Source organism: Felis catus, chromosome D3, assembly GCF_018350175.1.
Source record: "Felis catus isolate Fca126 chromosome D3, F.catus_Fca126_mat1.0, whole genome shotgun sequence".
NCBI lineage: Eukaryota > Metazoa > Chordata > Mammalia > Carnivora > Felidae > Felis > Felis catus.
Genome location: NC_058379.1, coordinates 10,495,574 through 10,512,623, shown reverse-complemented (window position 1 = coordinate 10,512,623; position 17,050 = coordinate 10,495,574). Strand labels below are relative to the sequence as shown.

At 49.4% G+C, this 17,050-nt stretch overlaps 1 protein-coding gene across 13 annotated transcripts in view; it reads right to left on the bottom strand.

Annotated features, from left to right (window-relative positions):
- RPH3A (rabphilin 3A) overlaps nt 1–17,050 on the bottom strand; it is a 278,545-nt gene that overhangs the window by 35,190 nt on the left and 226,305 nt on the right. For all 13 annotated transcript variants that reach the window (XM_045041384.1, XM_045041385.1, XM_045041386.1 and 10 more), the window contains 3 exons: nt 4,221–4,350; nt 2,805–2,891; nt 2,132–2,297 (listed from right to left, as the gene is read on the bottom strand). In XM_045041384.1, the coding sequence (XP_044897319.1) occupies nt 2,132–2,297; nt 2,805–2,891; nt 4,221–4,350 (383 nt within the window). The remainder of the gene's footprint in view (nt 1–2,131; nt 2,298–2,804; nt 2,892–4,220; nt 4,351–17,050) is intronic.

The following is a 17,050-nucleotide window of genomic DNA, read 5'->3' as shown; positions in this document are numbered from 1 at the left end:
GGCTGGAGGTGACTTATAGTCCTACCAATAGTTTATAGGGTATTCATTTCCGCCACATTCATCAGCACTGGATGTTATTACCAATAATTTTTTAGGTGGCACTGTGCAACGCTGGTGACGTTACTTCTTTCTAGCGACGTGAGTGGGTGTCACATCAACTGTAGTCTTGGAGTTAATGCTTTGTCCAGAGTTTATGTGATAAGCTAATTCATACTATTTATGTGCGTATGTGTCTGTGTCTACGTGCTTAACGTGATATAACATTGGCCAACATTTACGAAGCGCGACATCGTGCAAAGCACTTCCCATGTAGTATCTCATGTAACCTTCAAAATAACCCGGTGAGTTATTCAGCCCATTTCATAGGTGAGGAAAGAGTCTCAGAGGGCCAGGCGACTTGCCCAAGCTCATGCAGCTGGTAAGTAGCAGAGAAATGAGATTCAGGTCCTCCTGGTCTCAGATGTCCCAGATCTTGACAGTTATGCCATGTAGTCTTCTCAGCCTACAGGGAATAGTGCTTAACCAGGAAGAAGGAAGTCTTGGGGTTGAGTGTGGGGGCTCCTCGGGGATGCGCTGTATATTGAGAATTTGGTATTTCTCTGCCAAGGAGCAGAAATTGCTCATGCCATGTCAGGAGGAAAACATTTGGTGAATGCCATGTGGGTGCCAGGCACGACCCTGGGCACCTTGAGAAGTCATCTTACAGGAGGCATAGTTGGACATTTGAACTTTTGAGACCTTCAACTATAACTTTCCTTTCAGAAACACTGCCTGCGCTCAACTCCAGAAGCGTCATTCAGACCAGATTTTATCATTTAGTGTTAGCTGAAATTATTACAGGGGCCTCATCTGGTCGGACCTAATGGTCTCACTCAATTATGATATGTTTTGATAGCAGTGGCTTCTTTTCTTTTAACTTTTTTTTTGCCTCTCCCTTTTATTATCATCATTTTACTAATTAATCGTAATACTTGGGTAATAGGGATAATATCCACAGTCATGGTAATTTTCTTTTATGAATTCCCCTTTTGCTCAACTTTCACTTTTAATTAGTACAATTTCAGATACGCTGATGGTTGATAGCAGAAGTATCAGGGACAAGGAAGGCCTTCTCAGCAAATCCCCCTCGGGCTCCAGTGTGCATTTTGGTGACAGAAGTCTCTCAGCTTCTAGTTTTAATTCCCACCTCTGTTGTACCTCTAAACACTCCATCAGGGATGACAGCAAAAGCTTTTGGCAGCCTGACATTGCTGGAGACTTCCCTGTTCTACCCTCTTTTTAAAAACCGTTTTAAATTCCACTATTATACAATAGTGTTATTGTGTAACACTATACGATACAGTGTCACATTAGTTTTAGGCGTACAATAGTGAGTCAACACTTCCGTACAACACCCACTGTGCGTCACGACAAATGCTCTCCTTAATCCCCATCGCTTCTTTCACCCATCCCCCCACCCTCTCTCCTCTGGTAACCATCAGTTTGTTCTCTATAATTAGGAGTCTGTTTCTTGGTTTCTCTCTCTCTCCCTTTGCTCATTTGTTCTGTTTCTTAAACTCCACATATGAGTGAAATCATATGGCACTTGCCTTTCTCTGACTGACTTATTTAGTTCTGCATTATACTCTCCAGCTCCGTCCGTGTCGTTACAAATGGAAAGATTTCATTCTTTTTTATGGCTGGGTAATATCCCTGTGTGTGTGTGTGTGTGTGTGTGTGTGTGTATCTCACATCTTCTTTATCCGTCATCAATCTATGGACACTTGGGCTGCTTTCATATCTTGCTTATTGTAAATAGTGCTACTATAAACACAGGGGTGAATGTATCCCTTTGAGTTAGTGTTTTTGTATTCTTTGGGTAAATACCCAGTAGCACCACTGCTGAATCATAGGGTAGTTCTATTTTTAAATTTTGAGGACACTCCATACGGTTTTCGACACAGGCTCGCTATGCTACCCTCTTGACAAAGGTTCATGGTGAGTTGTGCAGTGGACAAAGGGGTCCTAAATCCAGAGGCTGGCTGTCCACCAACTGGGTGGAAACACAGTCATGATGTCAGGACATCCTCTAGGTAGACCAGTTAGCCAAGACCTGTCCGTGGTCCTGAAAGGAGAAGCTGTTTTGTTGTACCTCGGGTTGGAGCCCGGGCAGCATGCTTGGGCTCAGGAGTGACCTGCTCAGGGACAGCAGGCTCACTGACAGGCTCCTGGGGCTTGGTCTTCCTTATAGGCATAGGCTGTGGGAGGACCTGTTTGGGGAATCCCTTGAAGAACCACGCTCCAGAACGCTTCCACACCTGGGGGAGGACAGGGAGAGGATGAAGACATGGCAACCATGCACTATCAGCCCTGCCTTCGGGAGTGCCAGTTTTTCCCTTTGCTCCCTGCACTCAGCACACCGACACACCACATAGCCTGTCACAACTCCTCTTTGATTCACACAACAACCCCAAACACTCCGTAGAGAGGGCCTGAGTACACCCATCTCCTGGATGGGGAAATTTGAGGATCAGAAAGGTGATGAACTAGTATAAGGTCACACAGCACCTGCCACCTCTTACACGCGGTGAGCTCCCTACGTCGAGGAAGAGCCAAGTCACAGAAGCGGGAGATGAGAAAAGAACTTCATTCAAACACTCACTGAACAGTCCTGCCAGTGTTCACAGCTGAGCTGGTTCCTTGTTACCAATCCCGTAAGACCTACAGCTAACCAGGCTCCCCAGCCCTCAATGGCCACCCTGCTTCCCGCCTGGCAGTGAGGAGGGGGGGAATGGACAAATAGGGACGGTGACCGGTCCACTCACCTCTCTCTGCTCGATGCAGATTTTACAGAGCCACACGGAATGCGGGCGGTTATTGGAGGTCTCCACCCCACACTTAGTGCAGACGTTCTGGGGACAAAACATAGCCCAGTGCACACTCACATACGCCAGGCTCCGAGCTGCCAGTGATCGGGGCCAAGGGGCTGGGAGGCAACAGAGCCCCTCTCTCTCTTGGTAGATAGAAAGAGCTGGAACTCCCCATTTCTCACCTCCCTCTCATGACCAAGGCCAGCTAGGATTAAAGTTCCAATTTGAGTTTCGATTCCCAATAATGAGAACTGGAGTCATCCTCCAGCACTGGATGAGTATATTCTCTGGAATTTTCCAAGAGTCCCTGTGGGGTCTGAATTTTTGGCATCCATATGGGGAGATCACTGACATGATTTTTAAAGAGGAAAGCCACATACTTATTTTTTCTCTCTTTCCCTTTTGTTTTTTCTCTCTCTCTCTCTCTTTCTCTCTCTCTCTCTCTCTCTCTCTCTCTCTCTCTCTCCTTCCCCTTCCTTCTTTCCTTCCTTCCTTCCTTCCTTCCTTCCTTCCTTCCTTCCTTCCTTCCCACATGAATCTGACATTACCTAGATTATGGCTGCAGGTTCAGCTCCTTGAAGGGGAGGAAGTTACCTGTGCAAATGCCATGACTGTGATGGAACATTATACTTTTGGCTGAGTTTCCTGGCAGTCAAGACAAAATGGAAAACTGAATAGGTCACGGAATTTTTACTATGTGGCTGACTGCAGAAGACAAGTTTTGGGGCATAAACTTTCCCCAATACCGCATCCTAAATGCTAAGTGGGACCCCAAGCAGGAGATGCCAAGTGACATGTTCCCCTGAATTCCTTTCCGGGGAATTCAGGCAGACCCAAGGACAGGTATATCTGCGTCCTGGAACTGTCACGTGCAGACAGCTTGAGGAGAGGGTGCAGGGTGGGGGGAAACTCCTTTAATACTCAAGAAGCCCAATGGCCCTAACTGGGCTGGAGAGGGGCTTTCTAAGCCAGCGTAAGAGGATGCTGGGTAAACCTTCCATGTTCACACAGGTGTAGACACCTGCCCAGCATGTTCTTTAGCCTGACACATAGCCTGCTAAGCTACGACCAGGATACCTGCAGGCTCAACCATAGCCTACATCCTGTCGCAGGTTCCCATGTTCATCCTAGATGGAGCTGAGCTCCAAGGGGACAGAGGGGTCAGAACATCTTCCAGAAGAGGAACCAGGGTTCAGGGTTGCCTAGAAGATAGCTGGGCATGGGAGCATCCCCAAAGGAATCATATTCTGGCAACTACCGTTCAGAATCCAAGCTCCGTCCCCAAGACCCAGGGTCCCCCAAGGCTCGAGCCCAGGCTTAGCCCCCTGCATGTGATGAGAAGGGCAGCAGGGAGGAGGAGGATGATAGTACCTTTTTACAGTCCTCACACACCACACAGGTGGAGCCCAACATCCCCAGCTGTTCTCCACACAGTATGCAGCGGTTCACCCCGTCCCCAGCCACGTTCTTCCTCATGTTCTCCAGACGGTCCACCAGGCGCCTGGAAGCAGACACAGAGTAATGAGGGCCTCATAGGACCGGGGACCACCAGCATCTCCTAGTATCAGGCTGATGGTCTTGACCTTCTCTGAGTCATGAACTCTTGGGTGTCTGATGAGGACTCTTGGACCCTTCCCCCGAAAAAGGCACGTGTGCATGAAATTCTGATATGTTTTCAGAACACCACAGACCCATATCCCAGATCTCCCACCTCCTTCTATTGACTTCAGATTAAACACCTTCTCTAGACTTACTATCTCACATCACCTCCTCCAGAGAAAACTGCCTTCTGGGCTCCAGATCCCTTTATCTAATTGTCGACATGACGTCTTCACTCGGATGTCTTCGTTGCCATCTCAAAGTTTAGTTTCAGCTGCTCCTCATCTTGGTTGTTCTCCAACCCCGTCCCTAGCACACCTGCTCCCATTCTCAGGAGGGAGCTGGACCCGGCCCACCCCTCCAAGGACCGGGTTCCCGCTGGGGGCACCACGGGCACGAGAACCACCGGGATACAACTTGGGTATCAGAGGTTCTAGAAGGACCCTGGGAGCCACCTGATGCTGACTCTCCCCACAAGCCTCCTCGCTCCTGCCATCCCCTCAAAGTGCTCGGATTTGCAGTGTTAAAAATAGCAACTTCTCCCTTTGTGTTTCATTCAACAGAGAGCCACTCTGTCCAGGGAAGAGCCAGGAGCAGCCTGCGGGCTCCAGAGCCTCTGCTGTGACCCAGATTGGACGGAGCTGCTTCGGCAGGCAGGGTGCACAGAGCCAGAGGCCGCACACTCCTCCTTTCCTCCCCCTCATCTTCCCTTCCCCCTCTCCCTGTGTTTTCCCTAGAAATTGTTTTTATAGGATGATGGGTGGGGCGGTAACCAGGAGCAAGCCCCCCAGTCCACGGTCTCAGATGACCTAGAATAACAGTAGCCGATGTGTACTGAGCACTTAGTACGTGCCAGGTACAGAGATAAGCACTCCACATCAATTTTCTTAAGGACTCCTTCCAGTAGTACTATACGCTGAGCCCTATTCTTGTCCCCATTTTCCAAATGGGAAAACTGAGGCACAGAGAGGTTAAGTGATTTACTCAAGTCGCACAGTTGGGAAGTGGAGAAAGCTGGGATCCAGACCCAGGCGGTTTGTCCTGAGTTCCTAGCTCCTATTCTTTTTATTATTATTATTATTATTATTATTATTATTATTATTATTTTATTTTGAGAGAGAGAAAAAGCACAAGCGGGGAAGAAGCGGAGAGAGAGAGAATCCCAAGAAGGCTCCACACAGTCAGGATGGAGCCTGATGTGGGGCTCAAACCCACAAACTGTGAGATCATGTCCTGAGCCGAAGCCGGACGCTTAACTGACTGGGTCATCCAGGTGCCCCCTGAATCTCTGTTCTTAACTGCAATACACCCTGCTGTTATGTGCCAAGCAGAGCCACGGGGGTCTTCTGGAACAGTCTGATCTCCACCCTGCTGGATCCTCCTGCAGACCCCACACCAAGGGACCCTCAATGATTGGTAGGTAGGTACCAACTCACACACACCCAGTTACCCTAGCTGGTTCTGTCCATCTCACTTCCCTGAGCTTGGGACAAGACACCCAACAGCTGCCCCATCATTTTGTTTCCCGGAAAAGCCCTTAACAGAGGATTGAGAAAGCTGGGGGTTAGCCCTGGAGTTGGACTCTCTGGGCTTCAATTTCCTCATCTGTAAAACAGAAGGAGTTGGGTCGTCAAGCTGTGCTTTACGGCACCCCAGAGCTCCTTAGAGCCAGTTGAGGGGCCGTGCACTGTAGTGGTGGGGTGATTCTGAGGGGCCAGAAAACTGCACTTCATCCACAGCATGTCTGCATTTATCCATTCTGTTTGTTTGTTTGTTTGGAATTAGATTTCCTTTGGAAAGCCACAGTTTGAAGAAACAGCCTGAAGTTGTCTAGAGCAGATTAACTTCAGGATGCCTTGCAATGCTGCAGAATTATAACATGTTATGAGACGATGAGGCAAGCTGATGGGAGGCAGGGATGGTAAACGCATGGAGACATTTTTCTTGTCCACACCCTCTTTCGCGGGTTGCCCTAGCCAGAAAACGGTTAGATTTTGTTCTCCTCTCTCTATCAGCGCAGGTCCCAAAGCACAGAGAAGGTGAGAGGCTTGCCTGGGGTCGCTCCGCCAGGGCTAGAATCTAGTTCTCTGTGTCAGTAAATCATCTTTGCTTTCCATGAAGCCCTCCCGGCCTCCTGCCTCAAGTCAAGCCCCAGGAAGACAGCACGGGACAGGTGACCCAATTCCAAACGGCAGTGTGCTTTGCTTAGGAAACTTAAGAGGCTTTCCTGCCTCCTCTTGTAAAATCGAGGCCATGGATTCACTCACCACTTGCAAAACCCACATGAGAGCCTCCACCAAGATGCCTGTTCCTCCCACAGTTCACTCCTAAATGCCGAAAGGCGCCATTAATGGGTCTTGTATGGGGAGTGTCTCATTAGCTTCTCTCAGTGCGGCAAATGGCGTGGAAAAACAACAGATTTAAGATCATTATTCAGATGTCTCAGCTCAGGGACTCTTGTTATTTGTGAATTCAGTAGAGACCAGTAAAGAGAGAAGCATGTGGGTGGGAGGCACAGACCTTCCTTCTCTGCTCCCAGATCGGTTGAGCAGGGGGTTTCCTGCAGCCTACTCATTTTGACATCCTCTCTGTAGCCCCAAATGCCGGGGCCTCAACGTGGAGGGCTCCGACAGCCAAAGAGTATAAACTTAGAAATGAAACTGTGCAGGAAGCTAGGTCAAAATATGTCACAAAAGACCATGAAGACAAGTGGGTCTTTATCCCGGTGATAAAATATTTCAGTGTTTTTACCCTTTTAACGTTTATTTCTTTTTGAGACAGAGAGAGACAGACCATGAACAGGGGGAGGGGCAGAGAGAGAGGGAGACACAGAATCGGAAACAGGCTCCAGGCTCCGAGCCATCAGCCCAGAGCCCGACGCGGGGCTCGAACTCACAGACCGCGAGATCGTGACCTGAGCTGAAGTCGGACGCTTAACCGACTGAGCCACCCAGGCGCCCCTCAGTGTTTTTACCCTCAAAGGAATGTTTGTTGTCTCATCTCGGCGGGAAAACCCTATATGCATCATGAAAGATGCCTGCAACCTTCTATGCATGTCAATCACCCAGACAGCGTTCAAAAAGAATACCAACCCGTAGGCCCCCGACTCTAAACCTTCTCAGCTATGGATCTGCTTAAGCCTGGTTTCCAGTATTTCAGCATGCGGCCCTGTTGAGAACCACTGCATGGGGGGACGTTCTCAAAACTTATGGCGCCTCTAGAGCACCTGGGGAGAGTGTTTGACACACATACGATGATTCTGTGGGATTGCGGTGGGGCCTGGGAATCTGAATATTGAAGTGGCTCCCTCTGTGATCCTGAGGCTGGGGAATTCTGGGCCACACTCTGGTAAGCACTGTAGTAAGGAAGGAAGCAGTAGGCAAACTGCACGGGGAAATGCTCTCCTTATGTTAAAGGGATGAAAACTCCCAAAACCCAGGATGTAGAGTCAGGGTGTGAACTTGGGTTTGGACCATGCTCATCTGAATCCCTGCATGGTGTGCACTGGGCAAAAAAGAAAAAAAAATGAGAAAGGAAACACCCAAAGAGTCACAGTGATAATCACTGGGTGGTGGGATTATAAGAAAGCTTTATTTCCTTCTTTAATGTCTCCATCACCCACCCTCCTCAAGCACTCAATTGTCTGGACTCCCTCTGCTTCTTTAATTTTCCAAAGTGAACATGTGTTGCCTTTTCTTTCAAAATGTTTATTTATTTATTTCGAGAGAGAGAGAGTGAAGGAGAGTGTGGGGGAGGGACAGAGACAGAGGGAGAATCCCAAGCGGGGTACTCGCTGTCAGTGCAGAACCTGATGTGGGGCTCAACCCCACAAACCGTGAGATCATGACTTGAGCCAAAATCAAGAGTGGGATGCTTAACCGACTGAGCCATCTAGGCGCCCCACGTGTTGCCCTTATATTAGAAGAAAAAGGACATTTTTGAAGATAGGGAACAGATAAGGCAGGGTCAAAAGCCATGGGTTTGAATCCTACCTTTTCTCCAGTCAATGACCTTGCAAACCCTCTATTCTCTGGGTGCCCTTTCCCCCAGACGTTAACGTGAGGGGTTAGATGAGGTGCACCTCAAGTTTCCTCCCATGGGCAGCGTTCGGGGAGTCTCAGATCCTGAGGCTGAAACATCCAGATTTCCCTGGTGTTTTGAAACAGAAGATCCCTCAAGGACTAAGAGAAGGACCGCTCTGTGTCAGCAGCCTGGTGTTTGCCTGTCTAATGCCTCCACATTAAGTGCCCAATTAGCTGGACACCGTGCATGGCTGTCACTCTCTAGTTATGTCTTTACATGCCCGATTAATTTTATGACTACAACTCACGCCTTGCATCCAGGAAACACATCCATCACCAGCCTGGACACTTAAGGGGAGCTGTTGGTTACTCAGCGAAGCCGAGTGGGCACGTCCCCTTTCCCAGGATGCTCCCAGAGGTACCAGAAAGGGTGCATCTCTTCCTCTAGGCATCAGCGGACAATCCCTGGGGCTGGCGGGAAGGGGTTCCCAGCTTGGTCTGACCTTGCTATCCGAATGGATGCAGATGGGCTACTCATTCATTCAATTATTTACGGAGCACCTGCTATGTGAGGACCCACCTGGGAGCCAAACAGGTGAGTCCCTGTTTGCACGGACCTGACATTATAGCGAGAGACTCGGGCATTATCGAAATCATCATAATCATGCTATAGTAAAGTTCTCTGAAGGGCAGTTATGGGCAGCTAGGAGAACGTGTAAGAGAGGGACGTGAACAGTGAGGAAGGGGCCTCGGAGGAAGTGACCGTAGAGCTGAGACATGAGGATAAGGAGGAACTGGACCAGTAAAGAGGGCTGAGGAAAAGTACTAGGAAGAAGAGGGAACAGCATGTGCAAAGTACTTGAGAGATGTTCAGTATGGCCAGTGGGCTGGATGGTGGAAGATGAGGCTGGAAGGGTAGGCAGGGGCTGCTCCGAGCCAGATCTTAATAGGATACCATTACCAGGTTTTAGGTAGAGGAGACTCAACCTCCCCTCTTTTGAGACAACATGTGAATGTAAGAACGGAGCCCATGAGAGGATCATAGCAGTGAGGACTTCAGAGCTGTAGTGGGTCCAGGCAGAATAAGGCAGGTGGGTCCCCAATCTTTGTCTACCCATGGGGCTGGACCAGGTCTCTTGAAACTACTAGATTGTCCCCTGTGGGTCTAACTCAGTATGGCTAAGAGTACACTCGCAAGAGGACCTAGAATTCCCACTGCCTGAGACCAGACTTTGAGGATCTGCTCCGTGTTAGTTTCCTATTGCTGCCATAACAAATCACTGCCAACTTAATGGCTTAAAACAACATATATATATATATATATATATATATATATATATATATATATATTACCTTCACAGTTCTGGAGACCAGATGTCTGACACAGGTTTCACTGGCTGAAGTTAAGGTGCTGGGAAGGCTGCGTTCTTCCTGGAGGCTCCAGGGACAAACCTATTTCCTTGCCTTTCCCAATTTCCAGAAGTTGCCTACAGTCCTTGACTCATGACCCTTTCCTCCGTCTTCAAAGCCAGCGGTGTGGCAATTTCCAACCTTGCTGTGACTCTGACCCTCCTGCCTCCCTCTTATAAGGACCCACGTGATTACATGGGGTCCACCAGGTAATTGCCACCCGGGTCGTATTTCCGACTGATTCACATCAGAATCAGACTTCAGCCCTCCTCTCCACAGCAAGGTTGGGGCAATATCTCCCTGCCTGGCTGTGGATGTCAGACAAGCCAAGCCTGGGACTCTGCAGGATCCCAATCACCTTCTCCTGGTGCTCACGCTCAACTCCAGGAAAATGCAGGTTCCCTACTTGTAGGTACACATGCGCACACTTGCAGAATTTAGACATAGGCAGGGACACAAGGATTGGGGTGCCAGTTTGGGGGTGAGTTTGCCTGGGTCTACATTTGGCCCTGCACTTCCTAGCTCCGTGACCCCAAGAAAGTTACTTAACCCTTCTGAGCCTCTGTTTTTCATCTGTAAATTAGGGAAAACAAAATCCTTACCTCCTAGGACTGTTGCAAAGATGCAATGAGAGTGTTTATAAAATTCCCCAGAACACGGTAACTACTGAGTAATGGTTGCTGTTAATTATTTCTTCTAGAAATTTGTGGCTCCTATGGCTCCCCGGTCTCACACTTCTTCTGTGTAATGAGGATGCTATCATCTGCCCACGGAACCTGTCTTTTGAAAGCTTTAGAAGGAGCTGCAGTGACTAGAAACTGACACGGAGAGCACACGTACCCACAGGTGAACACATATGCCCACAGGCACACCTGGAGAGGCACATGGCCACGTGCACCTGTGAGCACACACACGCTCGCACACACGCGCGTGATCGTACCTCCGGGCAGAACACATCTTCACACATACGGCTATCCCTCCACCACCCTCGCCGAGAGCCCAGCCCCGTCTGGCTGCCTTCTGCAGACAAGCACAGAGACCAAGTCAAGGACTGACCGACACCGCCTGTTGGTAAAGCTCAGCCTCCCTCAAAAAGTCCAAACTGTCTTCGGAAGCATTCAGGCGACTACTTCTGAGCTTTCAAATGCGTATTGCTGCAGGGCTACGGATGAATGTTGAGGAGAAGGCTAATGGGTGTACAATTACACCGGGAAGTAGGCTTAATGTGGCATGCTGCGGGGCTGAGGCACCCTGCCTGGGAGGCGCGATGGCTTTGCTGCGATCCCTCAATCGGGGAGGGAGATGGCGTAAAGCCGGGGCTGGGCCGGGGCGGCTGCCTTTAGAGCAGCGGTGGGTTGGATTACACACGATTCATAAAAACACAGCAAAAGGGGAGGGTGGGTGTCATGTTGCCTCCCTGTCTCTGTTTCGTCAATTCCAGAGTCATGCTGTTTTTCCCTCACCCTAATTTCCCAGCTGGGGGTGGGGGTGGGGTGGATATTACCGTTAAGCTTATTAAACTTGGCGTTTTCTTAAATCAAGATCAGATCATTTGCTGTGAACGGGGACATGGCTGCTCTGACGACGACTGGCCTGAGACTCCACTGCCAAGGTCTCGCAGAAACCTGTCCTTAAGTGACTGAGCTGCCCTATCACGAAGCCATTCGGCTGGCATGCGGGGCGCGAGTATCTCAGACTCATTAATTCTCACTGTTGTTTATTACTGGCGACACCTGGGCAGCCGTGGATCCTAATTTCTCTCCTTGATGGATTGGTGAACGGGATTCCTGCCTGGGCCTCAGCTCTTTGGGGAGGGGGGTCACCTCGGCTCAGAGTTGGGGACGAGGGAGCCAAGAGAAAAAGACAGCTGGAGGGTTCAGCCGAGCTAAGGTAGTCAATGCCGGGTAAGGTGCTGGGTCATTAGAAACCCAATAATTGTCATGGTTACCAGGAGCTGTGCTAAGTACTCTATATGCATTGTTTTCCTTGGGCCACCTTCAACCCGTGAGAGCAGCTCTAGGATTCACCCCCATTTTACAGATGGGCAACTGAGGCACACAGAGCCTGTAAGAGGAAAAATGGCGCTGGAGGCTAGGTCTAGCTGCCCAGATACTGGCGCCTGCTTTAGTTTCCCTTCAGTGCTTACGGTTAGAGCTCTTTCTAACCCCTTCCTCGGCCTGGCCTGGAGGAGGGGACGAGGGTCACTGCGGTGGAGAGACATGAACTGTCCCATTGAAGGAAGAAGTGTGTGAGCTGGAACCAGTTACCCTGAGTGAGGATCTGAGATCCCCTGTAAATTCTGGACTTCCCTAAATCCCTCAACTCATTTGTCAGCTGCCTTCCCTCCCTGCACCCCAAAAGGCCATAGGATAAAGTGGAAAGACAGATTCAAGTTCCAAGTCTGGTTTGGCCACGCAAAGGCTGTGTGCCTCTGGGCAAGTGTCTTAACCTCACTGAGCTTCTTTCCTCAGCGGTATGGCAGGGACAACAGTCTGTCTCTCAACGAGGACATTAAGAAAATGAAAGGAAATATAACATATCGGACAGTCCCTCACACAGCGCTCAGCAATAAATATTTGCTTCTCTATAGAATAGCAGAGTAAGACTCTAGTCCTGGAGCCAGTCTGCCTCAGTATGTAATCCCAGTCCCAGCCTTTATTAACCATGTGACCCTGGGCAAGGTGCTTCACCTCTCTGTGCCTCGTTTCCTGATCTGCAAAATGGGAATGATAATATGTGGCCGAATGCATAGGGTTGTCGTGAAAGTTACATAAAGGAATCCGTATAAAGCTTCGAGCACAGAGCTGGCATGTGGTGCTTTGTAAGGAGAGCAAGCTACCGTTTTATTTCTCTAGACGCTGAGCATGGTGGCAGGAAAATTTTCGAGTTTGTCTCTTCTCCCTTTTGTGAACCACCGGACAGAAAGGGCGAGTGCTGTGGTTCATTCAGCAGGGAGCGTGTGGCAATGGCTGGAGACATCTGGGGCTGTCATAGCTGGGTGAGGCATCACTACAGGCATCTAGCAGGGGAGGCCAGGAATGCTGCATAAAAAAAAAAGATCCTACAATGCACGGGACAGTGCACACCACAAAGAATGATCTGTCCCCAAGTGTACTCAGTACGAAGGTTGAAAAACTCCAGCCTGGAAAGACTTGGGAGACGACATGGGCCGACTCCCCATTTTACAGATGAGGTCCAGGAGGCAGTGAGGTCAAAGTGATTCCATGAGAGGCTTATGGGTTAGGCTTCATTCATCATACGCTATTCATCTAACGAGTACTTATTTGTTCTGTCTTTTATGCCAGACACCGGGCTACTTAGCGAATTAAGAAGACTTCTATGTTCATCTGCACAAACAGGTTCTATAAAGTATTAACCCGATCGGGCATTAGAAACCATTGATCCACAAATAAAATTAAAGAAAGAAAGAAAGAAAGAAAGAAAGAAAGAAAGAAAGAAAGAAGAAAGAAAGAAAGAAAGAAAGAAAGAAAGAAAGAAAGAAACCAACCAACCAACCACTGGTCCAATACCTGGGGAAACTAAGGTACTACTCAGTGGTTCTTAACATAGGAGGGTTCAGAGTCCCTCTGCCCTCTTCCAGAGTATGCTGAAACCTATCAATATTCCTTCTCAAAAAAAATACAGACACATGCATAAATGCCTCCAAACCCCTGAATCCTATCCACAGAACATTTAGGACTCCAGGTCAAAAAAGAAAAAAAAAAAAAAAGAAGAAGAAGAAGAAGGTGGTTGTAAGTGGTCCTCCTTTGGAAAGGGGAGAGTATGACCCCCTTACAAATCACAGGAAAGATGTCTACCCAATTCAATGTCGCAAATTATAGGTACTATTACTTCTCCCTCTGTCCACATTTTGGAAAAATTCTGTGCCAAAAATATGAGCGATGATGGAACCGAGATGGGGAGGTGACAGAACCCAACAGATTCTGTCAACAACAGGTCTCCCTGTGTCTCTCTGCCTTCCTCTTCCATCACAGCGTCTGGACACCAAGGTTAATGACAATTCCTAATTACTTTTGTGGGCCCATCTGTTTAGGGAAATTGACCTCAAATGGAAGCCACCCGGCTGCCCATCCCTTGGCAGGCAGGATATGTGAGCCAATGCCTTTGAGAGGCTCTGGACAGAAAGAAATGTAATGGGGATGTGGAGGGATCTATCTAACCGCAGGGTAAAAACAAAATGAAAACCGCCGACAGGGTTTCCTAGGCAAAGGTTTAACTCCAGAGTTTATACATGCAACACTTGGGGGGACACCCTATGGGTGTCTGTCCAGTGCACGAAGGTTCTTTTCACACTCAGCAGCCGCATCTGTAGCCCGGCGACCCCTGGCCACAGCTGGCTGGAGGAGAGGTGGATGCTCAGGGTGAGCTGGGCCAGTCAGGGTTCCTTCCCTGGGAATCTGGAATTAGGGCTAAAACGAGCTATAAAAATCCAGGAGGTATAGTATCGGTATGTTTTCTAATATGTCAGATGAGAAGCAAAACTTTCCTGAGGCCAGGCTGTGTTCCTGCCCTCGGATCCCTTGAGATCTCTCCAAATCCTTATGCTAAACTCCCCTTTTTGCAGAAGGTGAAGCCTCCGAAGATGGCCGCCATCAGTGCCTTCCTTCCCTGGTGGCCCAAGTCATTCTTCCATAAGGAGAAGGGACCTATTTCCCCTCTCCAGTAGAACATGGAGGGGTGATGCCCTGCCAGTTCCAGACCTAGCTGGTAAAAGTCCTGACGAACGTCCATCTTTGCTCCCTTGGGATCTGGCTGGCATGGAGAGCAGCTCAGGCCAGACTATCGAAAAAGGAGAGATCCCGTGGAGAGAGCAAGCCACAAAGAGAACACGGGAGCACGGACTTGGGATTGCAGCTCTCAGTGCAGCCCCGCCACCAGCTGAATGCAGCTGAGGGAGTGACCCCAGCCTGTGCCCCATGGAGTTGAAAACCCATCCAGCAGAGCCCTGCCTGAGTTCTCAACCCACAGGATCGCGAAACACAATGACTGTGGTTTCTTTCAGTCACTAAGTTGTGGGTGGCTGTTACGCAGCAGTAACAGATGACTCAAGCAGTCTCCCCGGAATTAATTTCCTTTCCTGCCAGTGGTTAGTCCGGGCACGTCGAATAACCTCTGACATCCCACTTAGTGCTTCAATAAGGAATGTGGGGGCAAAATGAGGCTGTTCGATGAATTTCCTTTCTGGCTACTATCTCTTCCTCCAGGGATGCTGAAGAAAGCAGAGCTGGGCTGTGGGCCGAGTGGTGAGCCAAGGTTTAGGCACTCCTCCCCCCACTCTCCAGGGAGAGAAGCGGGTCCTGTCTGCTGCTTGCCTGGGGCTCCCTGGGGTGGTCAGCTCCGGCCAAACTGGCCTAGGGAGGCAGCGCCTCCTGGGAGGCCTGAGGAAGATTCTTCTCTGTATCTCTCAGAGCCACAGGAGTGCGCAGACCAATGTTGGTAGCTTTGGAGATACAAACAGGTGAAGAAGAACTGCAAAGGAACCATTAGACCAGCACAGAATGGGTTCCAGCTTCTAGCTCCACAAGGTCCCCTCCAAATCTGGGCTTTAAAAATCTCCATGTTCTTTGGAGTCTAAGAATTTGGGGCCAGGCCTTCAGGAAAGACACCCAAGTCAGCTGAGAGCTAAAAGCAGAATTCTGAAAGCTAGCCAGACAGAGACGTACATCTTGGCTCCATGTGACCTTGGGCAATCGACCTTGGGCAAATCGCTTCTCTAAGCCTGTTTCCTCACCTGCAAAAGGGGGTTAAATAATAGCACCTACTTGACAGGGTTGAGAGAAGCAGTTAAGGAGGTAATCTCCAGGAAGTTTTAGATTCAATGCTTGGCACATAGTAAGTGCTCAATAAATGGTGCCCAGTATGATGATTTCAAACCACTTCCTAGAAGACTCCACACCATAGAGCTGGTGTGAACCCAGAAGGGGTCTCACATACATCTGCAATTTAACAGTTAGAAGGAGCTCATTTGCTCTGAGAGGGGCAGCCATCAGACACGGCCAAATGCTATAGAGTCTGAGCAGGAAGGATCCCGAGAATCAGACTGACCTGCCTCATTAGATGGGTGGGAGAACTGAGGCCCCAAAGCCTCATTAACAGAGAACCTCGGGTTCTGAAATGGGACCCCCGTTGGCACCCTGTTTTCAGACTTGCTTCGTTTCATGTCTGATGTATCATCTTGCTTTCTTCTGACTCTGCTCTGATCCCCTCCCAGGGAAGCATGGATAGAACAGGAATGAGGGCAGGTTTGAGATCGTAAGACACAAATAGCGACGGGTTTGCCTCTGGCAATGCTACCAGCAAGAACTGGCTGCTAGAACAGGGCAGGGAGACAGCCACGGCCAGAATCCTGTGGGACTGTCCTCCCCCACTCTGGCAGAAAGCACATCTCAGCAAAGGGACACTCTGTCATCAAGAGCTTGGCCCCGGCCTCCCTGGAAGCCTCTCAAATCTCCTTTAGGGGAAGCCAGGGCTGCTGGAATTCCAGGGCTTGCCAAACAGGCGTCTCAGGGCATAATTCTAGAACGGAAGCCCTGGCCGGGGTCAAAAACTGAGCTTCCTAAGCAAATTCCTCTCTAAACGACTGCCACCATTTATGGAGCGTGTGCTCTGTTCCAGGCACTACGATAATCCTGTGCCTCCTAACTAAACACTCACCAAGAATTATGCGCTGATGTTGTCCCCATTTTACAGAGGAGGAAACTGAGGCACAGAGAGGCTAACGTGGTGTACCTAAGGTCACACAGAGGGTAAGTGGTAGAGCTGGAATTTGAACCCAGATAACTCTGACTCTGGGTCCCCACTTGTTAACCACGGTGCTATTCTACCACGTCACCAAGTTAGTTGAGGCAATATGACAGGACATGGAGGACGAAGCAGGGGACCCATCTATCCTGTTCTAGAATGTTCCAGAATGTTCATGCTGCAATCTGCTCGGGCCACAGAGACCTCCTTAACTTCACCCTCAGAGGCAGCCCACCTGATACATTTGAACATGGCTGGCACCCCTGGCCACAGCTGATTGGATGAGAGCCCCTGACATAAGCCAGCCAATCAGAGTGCCTTCCCTGGGAATTTGGACCCTCGGCTACAAGATTCTAAATTCTCCATCATCTTGGCCACAGGGGATATCTACAGAAATTTGGGGCAATA